The 17,247-nt window shown below is 42.8% G+C and overlaps 1 protein-coding gene across 1 annotated transcript in view; it reads left to right on the top strand.

Annotated features, from left to right (window-relative positions):
* The window catches only part of LOC132005815 (zinc finger protein 708-like), a 103,037-nt gene that overhangs the window by 11,428 nt on the left and 74,362 nt on the right, over positions 1-17,247 (top strand). Inside the window, exons 2-5 of the mRNA XM_059383339.1 lie at positions 690-785; positions 8,013-8,126; positions 10,966-11,073; positions 13,121-13,238. Of these exons, the coding sequence (XP_059239322.1) occupies positions 690-785; positions 8,013-8,126; positions 10,966-11,073; positions 13,121-13,238 (436 nt within the window). The remainder of the gene's footprint in view (positions 1-689; positions 786-8,012; positions 8,127-10,965; positions 11,074-13,120; positions 13,239-17,247) is intronic.

Here is a 17,247-nt window from a genome sequence, read left to right as displayed (position 1 = left end):
ATGGTGCTGCTCACATCTTAAACTGAAATTCCCCCCCCCTTTTTTTTTTTAAAGATTTTACTTATTTATTTGACAGAGAGAGATTACAAGAAGGCAGAGAGGCAGGCAGAGAGAGAGAGGAGGAAGCAGGCTCCCTGCTGAGCAGAGAGCCTGATGCGGGACTTGATCCCAGGACCCTGAGATCATGACCTGAGCCAAAGGCAGTGGCTTAACCCACTGAGCCACCCAGGCACCCTGAAATTTCCCTTTCTTATTATCATGTCTACTACTTGGAAGTGTAGGTCAGGATGTGAACATTGGAAATTCCTACTGAGGTTTTTTGGTTTTTTGTTTTTGTTTTTGTTTTTTTTTTTGAAGACTGTATTTACTTATTTGACATAGAAAGATGATAAGTAGGCGGAGAGGCAGGCAGAGAGAGAGGGGGAAGCAGGCTTCCCGCCAAGCAGAGAGCCTGATGTGGACCTCGATCCCAGGACCCTGAGTTCATGATCTAAGCCAAAGCCTGAGGCCTATCCCCCTGAGTCACCCAGGTGCCCTACCTCCTGTGTGTTTTGAAGGGTGTGTTGGGGAACCCTTTTGGGGAACCGTTTTCTAGAATTGTACAATATCATCTCTTCTCTCCTGATTACAAGACTCATAGAAAGTTAGAATTGGCAGCAATAGCCATTTTCCTTTTTCCTCATAAACAGGTCTCCTTCTATCAAAGCCAGACCTGATTATGTATTTGGAGCAAGAGAAGGTGCTCTGGGATGTGAAGAGAAAGGAGACCGGAGGCTTCCATCCAGGTAGGTGGGAATGAATGAGGCAGATGAGGGGAGGTCCAAGTCTAAAGGAGGAAGGTAGACCTTAAGCAGTGGTTTGAGTAGCCCTCCTTGAATGTAAATCAGTTGGAGACTTGCCTAGCTTTATGTCTCTCTCTTTCCAAGAGGAACATCTGCTTTCCAACATTATAAAGCTCTTGCATTCTCTGGGAATTCTCCTTCAGGTGCAGTGATGGTCCATCACATCCATAGGAGAGCCAGGAGACTCTCATTTGAGGCAGAGGGCCCCCTAATCTGAGAGCTTAATGTTGCTCTGAGGGCCCTGGGGAAGGCATCCTATTTCTGAGGACCTGTATGCTACGGCCTTTGTCAGTTCTGGTTTTCATTATGGAGCAAGTAGGTCAGAGTAGTAGTATCCACACTGGGATTTGTTGGGGAAATTCCCAGAGCACTGGAGACAAATTTTTCATATTCTCTGGCTTCTGCTTTCTAATGTTAGTTTTACAAAATTAAATTAGTTTTAAATTTAAATTAAATTAGTTTTAAATTAATTAATTTAAAATTAGTTTTTCTAATCTTAGTTTTACAAAATTGAGTTTCAGTAACTTAATCAGATAACAAAGCACTGCCCTAAAATGAGAAAATGTACTGTTTTATTTCCCTTCAAATGTTCTTTTTTAATTTTCTTTTTCTTTCTTTCTTTTTTTTTTTTTTTAAAGATTTTATTTATTTATTTGACAGAGAGAGATCACAAGCAGGCAGAGAGAGAGGAGGAAGCAGGCTCCCCGCCGAGCAGAGAGCCCGATGCGGGGCTCGATCCCAGGACCCTGGGACCATGACCTGAGCCAAAGGCAGAGGCTTTAACCCACTGAGCCACCCAGGCGCCCCTTCTTTCTTTCTTATTCTTTTTTTTTCCCCATAAGAAATTTCTGTTCTATGAGATCCATTCCTCTGTGGTGAAATACTGTAATGTCTCTATTTTTTTTTACTAGAATTCCGACACAAAAAATGCTGTTGGGGAGACAGCACATTTAGAACTTGAACTTGTTTTTTTTTTTTTTTTTTTTTTAAGATTTATTTATTTATTTATTTATTTGACAGAGATAGATCACAAGTAGACAGAGAGGCAGGCAGAGAGAAAGGAAGGGAAGCAGGCTCTCCGCCAAGCAGAGAGCCCGATGTGGGACTCGATCCCAGGACCCTGAGATCATGACCTGAGCCGAAGGCAGCGGCTTAACCCACTGAGCCACCCAGGCGCCCCTTGAACTTGTTTTTTAATAATTGCATCATTGTATGATTCTTCTCTGAACTTCTTGTGACTTTGTCATGCATGTTTTCACTTTCTAGTTAGTTTTATATGAGATTTATCTTTGAAATTTTTTATATCAAATGCCCTGATATGACATGGCTATGTGCTTTATAAGAAGTGACTTAGACAATTAATAATCTTCCCATATAGTTTGTTTAAAATTTTTATTTGTTCAAGACAGAGAGAGAGAGAGAAAGAAAATGAGTACGGAGGGGAAGGGCAAATGGAGAGGGAGATGCCAAGTCCCTGAGATACTGAGCAGGGAGCCCAGTGAGGGGGCTAAATCTCAGAACCCCGAGATCAAGACCTGAACGGAAGGAAGATGCTTAACTGACTGAGCCCCCAGGTACCCTAAACCCCCATGTTTGAAAAATCCTTGTGTTCAGTAACACAGGGTTGCTTCATGGGAAATTAATCACGAGCTTTTTCCTTTTATTTTCCTCAGAATGCATCAGAATTTAGCCCCAAATATTAATTTCACATACAGTGTCTCTCAGCATATTTTCAACATCTATGATGTTTATTTTTTCAGAAATGAAGATGTTTGATTCCTCTGTCATAACGGACTGGACTATAGGGTTACATTCTGTGGAGGAGAAAGAATATATCAATACCATAATACACATCTTTCAAGCTTTTTAAGTGTTCATAAAATTTTCATTTACATCTCTTTATGATTGACTTTAATGAGAATTCTTTACGATATTATAGTCCATGAGACTAAATCAATTGCTTGTTTTTCATGGGTATGTGGACACAGTTCAAAATTATGGTAATACAGAAGTTTTCCTTTTCTGTCATACATCAGTGTTTTATTTAGAATTTCATCAGTTGAGGGGCGCCTGGGTGGCTCAGTGGGTTAAAGCCTCTGCCTTTGGCTCAGGTCATGATCCCAGGGTCCTGGAATCGGGCCCCGCATCAGGTTCTCTGCTCAGCGGGGAGCCTGCTTCCTCTTCTCTCTCTCTCTCTCTGCCTACTTGTGATCTCTGTCTGTAAAATAAATAAATAAAATCTTAAAAAAAAAAAAAAAGAAAGAATTTCATCAGTTGAGTTTTCTCTTGTTCTGCTTTGGTAATTTCCTAAGCATGTGCTTCCTTGTCTGGCTCATTCCATGACATTAGCTAGGTGTCGGTTGGGTTTTATCTGTGCAGGTTGTTACAGGAAGAGAATTTTCACCTCAGCATATTTCAGCATATTTCAAGGCTTTGTGAGTATAACTCAAAAAAGAATGAGCTTTATGCTTTTTGCCGGTAAATTCTGTGTGTTTTTGTCTTGTGTTAGTATGTTGCAGATACATACTCTGTCACCCATACTTTTTGTCTCCTTGGTGGGTAGTCAGTGAATGTTGTACCATGTCTAGGTGAGTTGTCATCCACATAGAAGTAATTTCATCATGTATGTGTGGGTGAATGTTTATTCTCTGCATGAGAGAAAGACTTTTTTGATTTCACAGGAATTTTCAAATGTTTTATATATGTTCTGTATATACTTCTGTTTTGGTATGAAATATAAAAGATATACTTTATCTAATTAATTGTAGGATTAATACTCATGATATGTATTGGTACTTTGTCATTGAGTTATGCATCTTCTAAGAGTATTTTCATTGTATTTACCTTAGAGATTCATTAAAACAACTTAGCTTTAAGTGCACCTTTTAAGTTTGTTTTTATATTTTAAAGATTTTATTTATCTATTTGACAGAGAGAACACAAGTAGGCAAAGAGGTAGGCAGGGTGAGAGGAGGAAGCAGGCTCCCCGCTGTGCAGAGAGTCTGGGGTGGGTCTCAATCCCAGGACCCAGGATCCTAAACTGAACCGAAGGCAGAGGCTCAACTGGCTGAGCCACCCAGGTGCTCCTGAAACAAACCTTTTAAAACTCAGTGTCAATTATATAGAAAACTCTTCTTCCTGTCTCCACCCCTGCACACCCTCCCAACTTTGTTAACGACATCACAAATTCTTTTACATTGGATCCTTTATTACCCACATTTGTGATTTTTATTCTTTTTTTTTTTTAAACAAAACTCTGTAGCAGAAATAAATGTGACTGGTATCTCATTGCAACACATAGCACGTTTGTGTAATTGTCTACATATTTATGTTCAGCAGAGAGCTCTGTGTTCTCTTGTGGTTTTAGTTTCTGGGTAGAATCCTTTTATTTCATCTAGAAAGACTTCCTTTAATGGTTCTTATAGGACAGATGTACTGGTAAGCTTAGAGGGGTTTTTGCTTGGGAATGTCTTCGTTTCTGCTCTGTGGAAAAGAATTTTGCTAGGTAAGGCATTGTTGGTGGCTGTTTTTCAATCTTTGAGTACCTGAGTACATTATGCCAGGCCCCATTGCTGTTTGGACTGCTGAGAATCCTCCTAGTGATTCTCTAGGAGCTCTTGCAAAAAATGAAGTGGATTTGCCATTGTGTTTCTTTTTAGATTTATTTATTTGTTTATTCATTCATTTATTTATTTGACAGGGAGAGGTCACAAGTAGGGGAAGAGGCAGGTAGAGAGGGAGAAGCTCTTGCTGAGCAGAGAGCTGGTAGGAGGGCTGAGATCATGACCTGAGCCAAAGGCAGGGCTTAACCCATTGAGCTACCCAGGTGCCCCTGTCATTGTGTTGCAATAGTCTCTCTTCATCTGTGGTGTTGGGTGGGTTAATTACAACATGTCATGAGTCGTCCCATTCTTTGTATGTGGTCTGCTATACATACCATTCTTTTATAAAAATCTAATTTGAAGAAATAAAATATGAAGGCAAACATAATGAAAAGACATTTACTGTAGTGGACTGGATTTATCAAGCAAACTTCTCTGTGTCTGAGTGGATTGTTATTGGTGAAAGGCACATTATTCAATGGTTAACTGTGTGTGTTAGCAGACCTGAAAGGAATCAGGGGCAGATGGATCTCTAGAGAGGGACAAATATTTTCAGTGTGATTCATTTTTTCTTTCTTTTTTTTTTAAGATTATTTATTTATTTATTTGACAGAGAGAGATCACAAGTAGGCAGAGAGGCAGGCAGAGAGAGAGGAGGAAGCAGGCTTCCTGCTGAGCAGAGAGCCCGATGCGGGACTCGATCCCAGGACCCTGAGATCATGACCTGAGCCGAAGGCAGCAGCTTAACCCACTGAGCCACCCAGGTGCCCCGTTTTTTCTTTTGACTCTATTTTGTACATGTAGATGGACATCCAAAGAAAGCCAGAGTAGCAAAAGTTTCATTAGATAAACTAGCCTTTTATCTTTTGTTTATACTGCTTAGATATCAGCGTACTGCTGACTTCACAGAATGGCTTTCGGTGTATTTATCTATTTCAAAATTGTAAGATTTTTTTTATTGCTAAGATTTTGATAAGGATTGTCAGAATGATTTTGGTAAATGTTAGTTTCTTTCTCTTGTCCTGAACCATGGCTCACCATCTAATGCCCAGGGGTTCTACCTAATGATTGCTAATTGAACAAAGTCACTACACATATAATGATAAGCCATAGTTACACAATTCTCAAGGATGATCAATCAAATTTTAGCCTGTATGTTTCTCCTGTTGTTCTGTGAGCATAGAGAACACAAGCAGAGATTTAGGGTTTTGATCTGCACAGAATGCAATATATCATATTAAGCTAAAGACAGATTTTGCAGTCCCAAATCTAACTAGGAAGAAGCACATGTACATACATATGTGTGTGTACCTGTATCTTCAGAAGGAAAGTGAATCTTGGTTCAAACCAGGTCATTTCCAAGTTTGAACATTAATGATTTCTTAGCAAGCAAAGAAATTATAGATTCATAATAGAAATAGTTTTCTTCTCTATATTGTATTGAATTTATGCTTCCTACATCTGATGTATCTTAGTTTGAGAATCTCCCCACGCGAATCGTCTCTTACATAACTGGGTTTTACTCCTGTAGGATCTATTCTGTTTTCCTTATTCCTGTGTCGACCTGTTGCTTACCTACCTTGATAGAGATTTTAACAAGAATTTCCATGGAATGACATGGTATTCAAAATTTAATTTAAATGTGAGAGTAATTCTCCAGGGGGCATTATAAATTCCATGTAGTTAAATTGAGACTTCAGTCCTTCCTTTGCAGTTGGAGAAGTAAGAGTTCCTTAGTTATTCTTCTTTTCTCTTCTAGGAAGTGACGTCATCCATGTTGGTCACTTCGGTGTCAGCATTTGATGAGGTAAAAATGTGGTGAGTTCACGAATCTTCGTATTTGTTTCTGTTTATCTTTTTTAACACTTCCTTGAAGGAAACAAAGATGGGACAGGGCTGGGTGCTGAGTAGTTGTTCTAACTTAAACAGGACACAGTGTTCTGTTAGGAGTGATGGAGTAGCCCAACAGAAGAGATGAAACAAATCTAGGCTGAAACATTGGCCAGGATTCTTCATCTGGGGAGAGGACCCCTGTCCAAGGCTACACTACTGACTCTGAATCTAGAAAGAAAAATTGTACTTCCTTTCTTCCCAAATGCTGTGCTCTTCTTCTGTCTCATCTCTATTTCAGGGGTGGAAGCATCACAGCTGACTTTCCCTCCTGTGTTCTGGAAACCTCTTTGTCACTGCACTCCCCCTTTCACCTAAGCCATGCAGACCATTGCCTAGCCTTAGGAATAGCTTGGAGTTTTCTAACCACTGTAAATGGTTGATAACAGGATCACGTGAGGCTGTATGTCTGTTTTAAATACAATGTTGTCACCACTGCACTGGAAGAAAAGCAAAAAACCATCACTAGGCCACAGAATTAGTTTAGGCACTTGGCACTGGAAATGTGAGGACAGATAAGACATGATGTTGCGACAGTTTGAGAGGAAGGTAAGTGCTATGGAAATGAAATATGGCGAACTCTTGAAATGTGAGCAGAGATGTGGTAGAGAGGTCCCTTTGGTCACTGCAAGGCCTTAGGAAGCTACTCATGATGAGCTAATGGGACAAAGAAGCACTCCTGGGAAATATGGGTGTCTGGGACGTCTGATGCTTTTTTCATGATGTAGTGTATTCCCTGCTGGTCTTGAGGACCAGTTGCTATTGGGTGACAGAGATAATTGTACTCTCTGAGGCCCAGATGCATGGAGTGTGTGGAGAAGGGTTATTAGTTGATTTAAACATGGTGGGCATAGCTTAAAGATGTCACATGACAGAGTAGATGTTGAGGACAAAGAAGGCTGCTGGACACTTTGAGTGAGAACCAGCCAGGTGTGTGTTCAGCTCCACAAAGCATTGGTATCCCAGGAATATAACCCAACATAGGTCCGATCCAGGGTAGATGGGTGACCTTGTAAGCATGATGACCTGTGGTTGGCAGGCTCTCCCTCACTTCCACTCAGCCCTGCGGTGAATCTATCCTGTGCTCTGATTCATGTGCAAGTCAATGATTCATTGAGAACTCAGTCACCAGTTTCCAGCAGTGATGATTTCTGCTTCAAACAGCCTTCCCAGTATTTGGGGTAGATGTCCCTGTGTTGTTTCAGAGCCCATGCTGTCCCTACACCCCTCTTGACCTGAGTGAAAAGTGGATTTGTATGAGTTGTAGAGACAGGTAACATTCAAGTTGGGTAGCATGGTACGCTCATACTGAATATGGGATCAGTTGAAGGATAATAGGTTTTTCAGTAGCTGTTCTGCTGTGGTCAGCTATACCATGAAAGTCTGTTGTGTCCATGCAGAAAAGAAGGTGGCTATTTGCATATTCATATATCCAGTGTGTCGGTACATGCTCAGGTCTTCTGAAATAGCCTAGATAACCTTGAGTATAATCTTGATTTTTACATGTCTTCTTTCTGGGATTGTCCACCCCCGGCCATAGTGCTTATACTTGAATTTTCTTGGCCCCAATATACTGCCCAGCACTGGCGAGCAATCCGTGTTTCTTGCAGCAAAGGAGACAGTGTAAACCTGACAGGACATAGGGCATTTGATTTGAACCATTTCTGCTCTTATTCAGTGAAGCCATCCACCCCAAGGCACCACTCTCTCTACGTCATTGACCAGAACTCTCACAAGGGCCAGTCTTCGTTGAAACACACAACTGTAGCAGAGGTGGACGTGGAAGATGTTTGTGAGTGTCTCTTGTTTGAATTCTTTCACAGTGTGTGGCATAAAGGTGATGACACTTTGCCCTGAAACTGACTACTGACTAGCTGTTTCAAAGAAGCCCTAAAATAGAGAGTGCATGCGATTTTCTGCTGCATGCATTGGCATGATGATGAAGAACTGCTTAAGCCTGCAGTTGTTTCTCAACATCCAATAAAAATAGTCAAATACAGATTTATCGTGAGAATGCTATATTCAGCACCATATAATCCATAACATGTATTAATGTCTGACATGTGTTTCTTAACTTAAAAAAGTATTTACATAAGTTCCAGATCAGTTGTAGATAAAGAAGAGATGTATTCATTAATTTTACAGATAGCTCAAGTGAGAGGCAGGGGAGGGGCAGAGAGAGAGGGAGATGGAATCTCAGAGTGACTCCCTAGTGAGCATGAAGCCTGACATACGGCTCGATCTCAGGACCCTGAGACTGCAGTCATGACCTTATCTGAAATGAAGAGTTGGAAGTTTAACCCACTAAGTGCCTAGCAGCCCCACTTTTTTTTTTTTTAAGCATCATTTATTTTAGAGCACACTAGTGAGTAGAGCGAAGGTGCAGAGAGAGAGAATCCTGAAGCAGACTTGCTGCTGAGTGATGAGCTGATGATGTGATTGAACCCAGGACCCTATCATTATAAACTGTAACGAGCTGTACAGCATAAACTGTAACTGAGCTGTAACAAAGAGTGGCAACTTAACCAACTGAGCCACCCCAGAACCCCTGTTCCCATTCACCTAAATTTGGATTGCTTTCATTCAGGAACGTGAGCTAAAGTGTATCTGGGGTGATCTCAGCAAGCTGAAGGAGGGGGGAGAGAAGAGAGAGCTGGAAGAGGAGGAAGCCAAGATAGAGTCTGTTAAGAGTCAGATTTATTAATGAATAAAGGAAATGCGTGTTGTGTATATTGTGTGTATGTGTGTGTGTCCCAGCACAAACATGACCACAAGCATGGAGGTTCTCTCAGAGTGACTTCTGTGGAGATAACTGAGGATATAATTGTGACTTAATTCCTGCAAAGGTTGTCAAATTTTGTCTGGATCAGAATCACCGGGAACACTTGTAAATTTGGATCCCTGTACCCAGCCTTACATTACCATGTCAATAGCTCAGGGGTCCAGCCCCCCACCTTTCCTTTCTTACCCATTGTTAGGTGACTGTCTAGGGTCTAGATCTTGTGAACCTACATCTGGGGACACCTTCATAGTCGGGTTCCTCAGGAAAGGTAGTAGCCTTTGAGTAATGTAGTGAGATACTCAGGTGTGTCATCTTGGTTCTCCAGGTGTGAACCTAGACTCCTGTGTGTTGGTCCTTTCCTGTATTGCACCTTGGATGCCTGACCTTTGTTTATAGTATGGAGGAGTCAACCAGGAAACCACTCAGGCTACATATGTGTGGTGTGGGCTGGAATGTTGACTTTGAAGTGTTTGTTCATGGAAGCTATTCTGTGTGAGCACAGCTGGATGAATCATTGCATGTCAAGGAGGAAAAAGAATCCAACCCGGGTCACCTTCTAGAAGGGCCTCCTTCTGCTTTGTCCTATGTGCCTCATGTTCCTATGTAGGTCAGCCAAATTCAAACCCTGACTCTACCAATAGTGAGAGGCTCACTAGGCTTTCCTTTATCTACATCATTTCTTTCAAAATCAATAAATGAAAAAATAAATCATTTCTTTCAGTCCAAGGAGAATAGTATTAGCCCTAACCCATTGGATCCAGAGCATTGAATACACTAAGAGCAGATTCAGTAACCGTGGGACGTATGTTGTTTGCAGTATGTAGAGGATGGTGTCAGATGCTAGTGAATAATTTGGATTTTCTTTTTAATCATTAAAAAGTAGCCCGTAAGTCATGTTTCATAATGAATCCTCTCTGAGTGGCACTAGTGCACCTTGTAAAAAGAAAAAATACTCCATGTGCATTTGAAACATGGAAGTATCTGTCTGATGCCAGTTTTTATTGGAATCCTGTGGAATTTCTCACTCTTGTATCTGTGCATTCCTTTCTGAAATGGCAGGAAGGCAAGTATTAGTGGTTTTATTCTCTATCTGAATGTATCCAACTGTTTGGCATCCCTTCTAGAGGTATCCCATGGACCTTCGAAGCTTCTGGAATAAACCATGTACGATCATTTTGGATATAAACTTATTCTGTTTGAGCAGAGAAGGCTAGACATCTGTCCATGGACATGTGTGGACTCCTGAGTGCCTCCAAAACCTATGCTGGGAACTCCGTGATCAGCTAGGGTCAGAGGTGATGCTGAACATGTGGCAGTACCAAAGGCCATTCTCTGTTGCTGGGCAGCACTATAGGCTAGGCTCTGTGGCTGCCCAGGTTCACTGATGAGTCTCTCTGCTCACGCAGAGCAAGATGTTATGCTCAGTGCTTGGTCTGTGCTGCTGGCTTGGTTTTATCCCCAGAAGCCTGTAAGAGAGGCTCTGAGGTTGTCTAGGGTCTTTCTTTAGGCTTCTAGTGGAGCAGGAATGGAGGCTAGCATCAGCCATGGGAAGTGACTTAGAACGTGCATAGCTACCCAGATAGAGAACATAGAATGTTCTAGTTCAAAACATTGGCTAGACACCCAGGTCAGTCACAGGTGCTCACTATTCCCCATAGTCAGGTCAGTTCATCTACACAGGAAAATAGGCAATCAGTGGACATTGTCTGTAATGGAGTCCCACCCACAGTGACAGCTTTTGGATGAAAGATTTTTACCATGACTTTGGATGAATGCTACATTGTTAGGTTCATAGAGTGGCCAGGGATGTGTCTTTGGTGGTATGGTATGCATCTTGGGTACCTTCCAGGCCTTTGCCATTGGCCCTATGGCCGATGGTTGGAAGATCTTAAAGTCAAACCTTCCAAGTACATTGACTTTGGCATCTATCCTGCATGTGACTGTACAGCAATGCCAGGTGAGCAACAAAAAATCATGAAGGAAAATATATCTGTACTGTGGTGGATATCTGAGCCAAATCATACATGTGCCTTATATAGTATTGTCACTCTTCCTTGAAGTCATTTGGTGACATCATGATCTGCATGAGCATTTCCTTGATGGTCATTCAACTCATATTTGCATATAAGAAAGCTTGGTAGTATAGTGATAGCATCTTGATCTTGGGTCTAGGATAGATGAGCTTATTGTACAGGAAAACAAATGGTCTGTTTTCATGGCCAAGGATTGGGCATATGTGCTGGATGTTCCTTGAAGATACTGGGGTTTCCTATGCTTAGAGTGTCCAACACAAACCCAGGGCATGTGCAGTGTGTCCCTGTATGAGTTGGGGGTGGGTAGCTGGCCAGCGGAATTAGTGTGATGATGACGTTTATGATGTTTGCTGTGTCATGAGCCATAAGGCACTTGGACTTTGACTTGGTAACCTCTTGTCTTCTGCCCATATTGGAACACTCTTACCAACGGGTTATAGTATAGAATGTGTGTCATCATGGAATTTTTATATTTATTAAATTTATCTGGGGACTTTATTCAAAACAAAATAGACATTCATAGGTCTGTTTCTTGTTTGTTCATTTAAGTTGTTGTTTTGGTTGTACACATAATTGAATACGTATAGTATTTGTATGTCACTTAGTTCACATCACATAACACCTTCTGGGTCAAACCACATTATCACAAATGACAAGACAGGATGAAAAAAGCTGAAAGAGACACAAATACAATGAATAGCCTGAATGTTACCAGTGTGGAATGGAGAAGGATGATGGGCAACATGAGGAAGTGGGAATGGGAAGTACAGGCTTCTGTGGGGTGAAAAGAATACAGGGAAGTCCTCCAGTGGTTTTCCCATAGCATTTTATGGTGCCAGATATTAGCTAGTTATGGTGAATATAGTAGCACCTATAGAGTTGTTGAATCCCCATGTTGTACACGTAATGTAATGGGACATTGTAAAGTATATATTAATAGAAAGGAAATCAAGATGGATATCAAGAAGCATATACATACGTAGATTAACGTAGTGTCCTAAGAATTTGCAGGTAAAGAAAACTAAACCTACTATTCCAAAGTAGCTGATCCTAAGTACTCACAGTAGGATAAAGTCCTAGGAAAGCAAACTGATTGGTATCACAGTGGAGATAAACATTCCTCAGTGTAGAAGGGAAGGGACAGGGAAAGAGAAGCATGTGCCCAGCAGAGCAAAGAAGGGAACTGGAAGAACAAGAAGAGCTGTAGTCCTCACAGGCAGCCCAGGAAGAGCAGCCCAGGGCATACATGGAAGGACAGTTATTCCTGGGAGAGCTTCTTAACTCCATTTCCTTGAATTTTTTCTCCCTCCTCTCACCACTGAGGAGCATCAGGAAGGCTTTTCTTTGGAGGTGTATTCCTCGGGGAAGACCAGAAAGTGCAACCAGGTTGTAGAACTGCTCATTTTAGGCAAAGTCAGTTTTCAGAAGGAAGCCTAGTTTCAAAGAAGTGGTCCTGTAGCCTGAAGCTGTGGGTATTAGTAGAAATGCAGGGGAGGGTGCCTGGGTGGTTCAGTGGGTTAAGCCACTGCCTTCGGCTCAGGTCATGATCTCAGGTTCCTGGAATTGAGTCCCGCATCTGGCTCTCTGCTCAGCGGGGAGCCTGCTTCCTCCTCTCTCTGCCTGCCTCTCTGCCTACTTGTGATTTCTCTCTGTCAAATAAATAAATAAAATCTTTTAAAAAAGAAAGAAAGAAATGCAGGGGAAACTTGAAATTGATCAAGGCCATGGATTCAGTAGGATCCAAACAACAAAATCCAGCATTGTACACAGAAGCAGATTGCACCTGCATTTCTTGTGAAGGAGGGAGCTGTTTCCATGAGTATGGTGGCATGGAAAATATAAGAAAGAAAAATAAGTGCAGAGAGGAGTGACTGGGTTAAGTTTGTTATGCAGGAGTAGGGGTGGCTTGAATGAAGAGTGAAGGGAAGCAAAGGACTGCATACTCACCTATATGCTCTGCCCCCTTTATAGGAACCTTTGAACCTATCGTGATTCAGTCCTGGAATTTTGAGCAGAGCATGCATTGTCGATCAGGTGGCACATTTGTGAAAAGTAGAAACTCAGATGCTACCCAAACATCCAAATCGGAGTATGAATTTTAACAGGATCTTCAGTTCATTGTCATACACATTAACATTGGAGACGTGCATATCTAGCTCAGCCAGACTCTTCCATTATTCTACTCCTGACATCATGTCTGTAGGACATTAGTTTGATAACTGTGCCTGGTTGTATGCCTTAAATCAGGATATATGGTCTTCATTTCCCAGATTATCTTGGGTATGGGTTATCCCTTGACATCCACATAACAAGAGGATGGATTTGCATCTTCATCCACAAATGGCATTGGAGTTTTTATAGAGATTGCATTTTGTGTAGATCCCTTCAAGATTTATTGTGTTTCAATTATTCCGGTGAAAGAATGTAGTTAGGTTTCCTACTTATTCATTCTTTGATTCCTGCACAGTCTATTGCACTTTTCATCATTTCTGATTTGAAATCAACCATTATGTTAAATTGGAAGCATTCATTGTGGGGGGGGGGGGGGCGGGCGTTTGCTGTAAATGTATGATGTCTCCATTATGGGAATTGTTCTTTGTTGTGTAGAAACAAAACTAATTTTTATGTGTTGGTTTGTGTACCAGCTTTATAAAATCCATATGAGTTTTAACAGGGTTAAAACAATAAGCATTCCCAGGAGAAGAAATGGCAGTTGCGTAGGAGGGTTCTAGACTCATGTGTCCTGTCATGAGCATCACTAGGCAACTGTCAGGTCATGCTAAATGCCCCAGACATTGGGCTGAAGAGTGGCAGGAGAAACTCCCCAAGTAAGAGGAGAGAAGAGGACACATGGAAGATGGCAGATAGGGTGGAGATACGGTTTACGGAGGAAAGGAGTATAGCATTGTGGAGGGGAGGGAGCCCCGATTGTGCAATAGGTGTCATGACAGAGGACCCCTCAGGAGGTTTCCCAAAGCCATTGGCTTGGAGAGGGAGAAGGGCTGAATTTCTTGAGTTCTTGGAACCAGCACATCTCAAAGTCTGGAGGTTTAATGGTCAGCAGCTTTGGATGGGAGAGAACCAGGAGGGCACTGGGGTGCTCCTGGAGAGAAGGCTGGCAAATAACCTGGGGGCACCGAGTGTGGAAACAGTCATCTGGAGAACACCTGGGGTTCACAGTGGGGAGAGTATTCAGTAGTCTAGGAGCACATTCCTGAGAGGAAACATTCAGTGACATGTGGCTTCCAAAACATGGGAGCCCTCTCCTGTCCCATAGCATAAAGATTGAGCCCCCTCAGTGAGGACACTGGCTGTCTGACTTGATTGCATCAGTCCCCACCCCCTGTGATCTGAGGGGACTGCCCTTCTCAGTGAGGCTTTCCTCAGTCTCAGCAAGGTCAGCCCCTGTCTACATCACGTCTCCTGAGCAGAGAGTTCTGCAGGGCTGCAGTCCTGGTGGAGTTGATGTCAGGTCTCCTTTTACAAGCAGAGCAGAGCTGACCTAGTCCAAACTGGCCACATTCAGGCCAGGGACCAAACAAGGAGAGCCCTTGCAGACCACTGGTCTGAAGGACACATCAGTGAATTTTCTAATGAACAGAGGAAAGTAGAGAGTTAGACAAATGCCAAGATGAAGAATTTATCCCAAAAAAAACCACCAGATAAGACCGACGATAGACATACAATGGAAACAGTAGTAAGGAGCTTGATGGAGAATTTAAGGTTGCAATCATAAGGATATTCAAGGAGTGAGAACTTTACCACAGAGATAAGAGTTAGAAATAATTGGGTGGGGCACCTGGGTGGCTCAGTTGGCTAAAGCCTTTGCCTTCAGCTCAGGTCAGGATCTCAGGGTCCTGGGATCAAGCCCCGAATCAGGCTCTCTGCTCAGCGGGGAGCCTGATTCCCCCTCTCTCTCTACCTGCCTTTCTGCCTACTTGTGATCTCTCTCTCTCTGTCAAATAAATAAAATCTTAAAAAAAAATTAATAATTGTGTCCCTGCCTCACTTCGGTAAGTACCTACTCTTGATTTCTGCCTAGATGTTGATCTCAGGGTCCTGGTATGTAGGCTCAATTCACATGTTTATTCAGTGTGATGCCTGCATGTGATTCCCTCTCTGTGTAGCTCCCACCCAAAATCTTGTGATTCCTCCCCTCAAAGGTTGGCAGAGAAGAGAAAGGTTACGTATTTGGAAATGGAGTCTCACTGAGGTGGGAAGCAGAGGCAGAAGAAAAATTACTCAATTTCCTTACCCAGTGACAAGCCCTCGATACAGGCAGAGTGACTCTACTCTAGGGATTCAACAAACTCCACCTTCAGGCTTTGCTAAAGGCAAAGGGCAATCCTAGCCTGACAGACCCCCTCCCCCAACCAGGATCCTGGAAGTCTGCTGTAACTATTCCTTGTAACTCTATCTCCAAACGCTCCAAGATATGTATTGACAATCATTCCGAAGCATACGGCCCACTGACATACATCTAAAGGGTCTCACGGCAAACGTTTCACTATCAATAATGAATAACCTTTTCCTCAATAATACCTAGTTCCTCAAGGTCCTGGAAACCTCAGTTCCAAAACTCCTTAGAGACTTACACCATCCCTGACCCCCTCCCAACTGGCGAGTATATAAGGAACCACTCCTCACAGCCCCAGGGTAGCAGCACTTTCTGTCTGAGGACCTGCCCCTGTGCCTCAATATACCACCATTTTGCACCAAAAATGTCTGAGGAATTCTTTCTTGGTCATTGCCTCCAGACCTCATCCCACCGAACCTCACTTATATTCTAAGAACCAGGTTCCTGAAAGAAAGGGCTGAGAAGTGAGGAGAAGAGGTCTGTGGAGAAGGGAAAGGTTACTTATTTGGAAATGGGAGTCTCACTGAAGCATTAATTGCTTTTTTCTTTGTTCAGTCTGATGCCTCGCAAGTGGTTTTCATTTCAGTCACCAAGACAGCTGTTGTAAGAATTCATACTTTACAGTGAGAAACCACTCAGTGTTTTCTGGAATGGCTAAAATAAAGAAAAAGGATAACATCCAATTTTCCTGAGAATGCTGAGAATTAGAATTCTGTATCACTGATGGGAGGGTACAAAGAACATGCAGTGTGGAAGACTGTGTGGCAGGTCCTTATGAACAGAAACACTTATTCTACTGAGGGGAATATTTTTTCACCCGAAAATATGTCTGTTTGGCCTGTGCATTTTTTTTTTGGCTGGTTATTTTGAATCAAAGGCAAATAAAGGAAGAGCTCTAAACTCCTGTGTTAACTTGAAGGAGACATTTGCGGTTATCCAGGAAAGTTAGGTCTGTCAGGGGTCTCTGTCTGTGTAGCAGAAAGAGAGAGAAGGAACCAGTCTCCAGAAACTCTGACGGTGGAGAAGGCAGGGCTCGAACTCTGCTCCCAGCCCCAGACTTGGTTCCCCTGCTTGGCTTGGTCACCACCCCAGTTCCTACCCAGCAGGGAGTTTCAGGAAGGATCTCCTCTGCGGGCCTCCCCCTCAGATTCTGTCAGTTGGTTTGGGCGAAAACAACACTGTTGTCTTAACTAAGGGCTCCAGGAGATTCTCAGTGAGGCCAGGGGGGAGGGAGGTGACAGGGTTTCTGCTCCATGAGTCTGGGAGCCCTCGGTTCTGATGCTGATGCTTCAGTTGTGCGTGGCGGTGGCAGGGGACCCCTCCCTCCCCACAAAGCAGGTGAGGAAAATGCAGGGATGGGTGTCCTCAGGGGAGCTCACAGTTTCTGAGCTGCGCTGGACACAAAGGACTGGGAAGTTAGGCCTTTTCTGCATCTCCGAGTCCTGCCCTCGGGCGAGTGGTGTGAGGACAAGGAGCCCGGTTGCTGGATTTCAGGGCATTTTCTCCTGATGCAGCTGTGATTTCCCACAGATTCCTCATGAGGACAAAATCTAGAGGTGGAGGTGAAGACAGAAACGGCTGGTTCTCAGGTGAGCCTGGTGTCCCCGCGGAGCCGTGTCCTCTGTTTCCTCAAAGACCCTCGTGTTTAGAAGCTGCAGATGTGGATGCCTCAAGTTCAGATGCTTCTCGCTTCTGCGTTCACCTGTTTTTTAAGATGTGGTCAGAAGTGATACTCACAGAT

Source organism: Mustela nigripes, chromosome 17 (genome assembly GCF_022355385.1).
Source record: "Mustela nigripes isolate SB6536 chromosome 17, MUSNIG.SB6536, whole genome shotgun sequence".
NCBI lineage: Eukaryota > Metazoa > Chordata > Mammalia > Carnivora > Mustelidae > Mustela > Mustela nigripes.
Note: the sequence above shows the minus strand (reverse complement) of the source record. Positions and strands in the feature narration are given on the sequence as shown.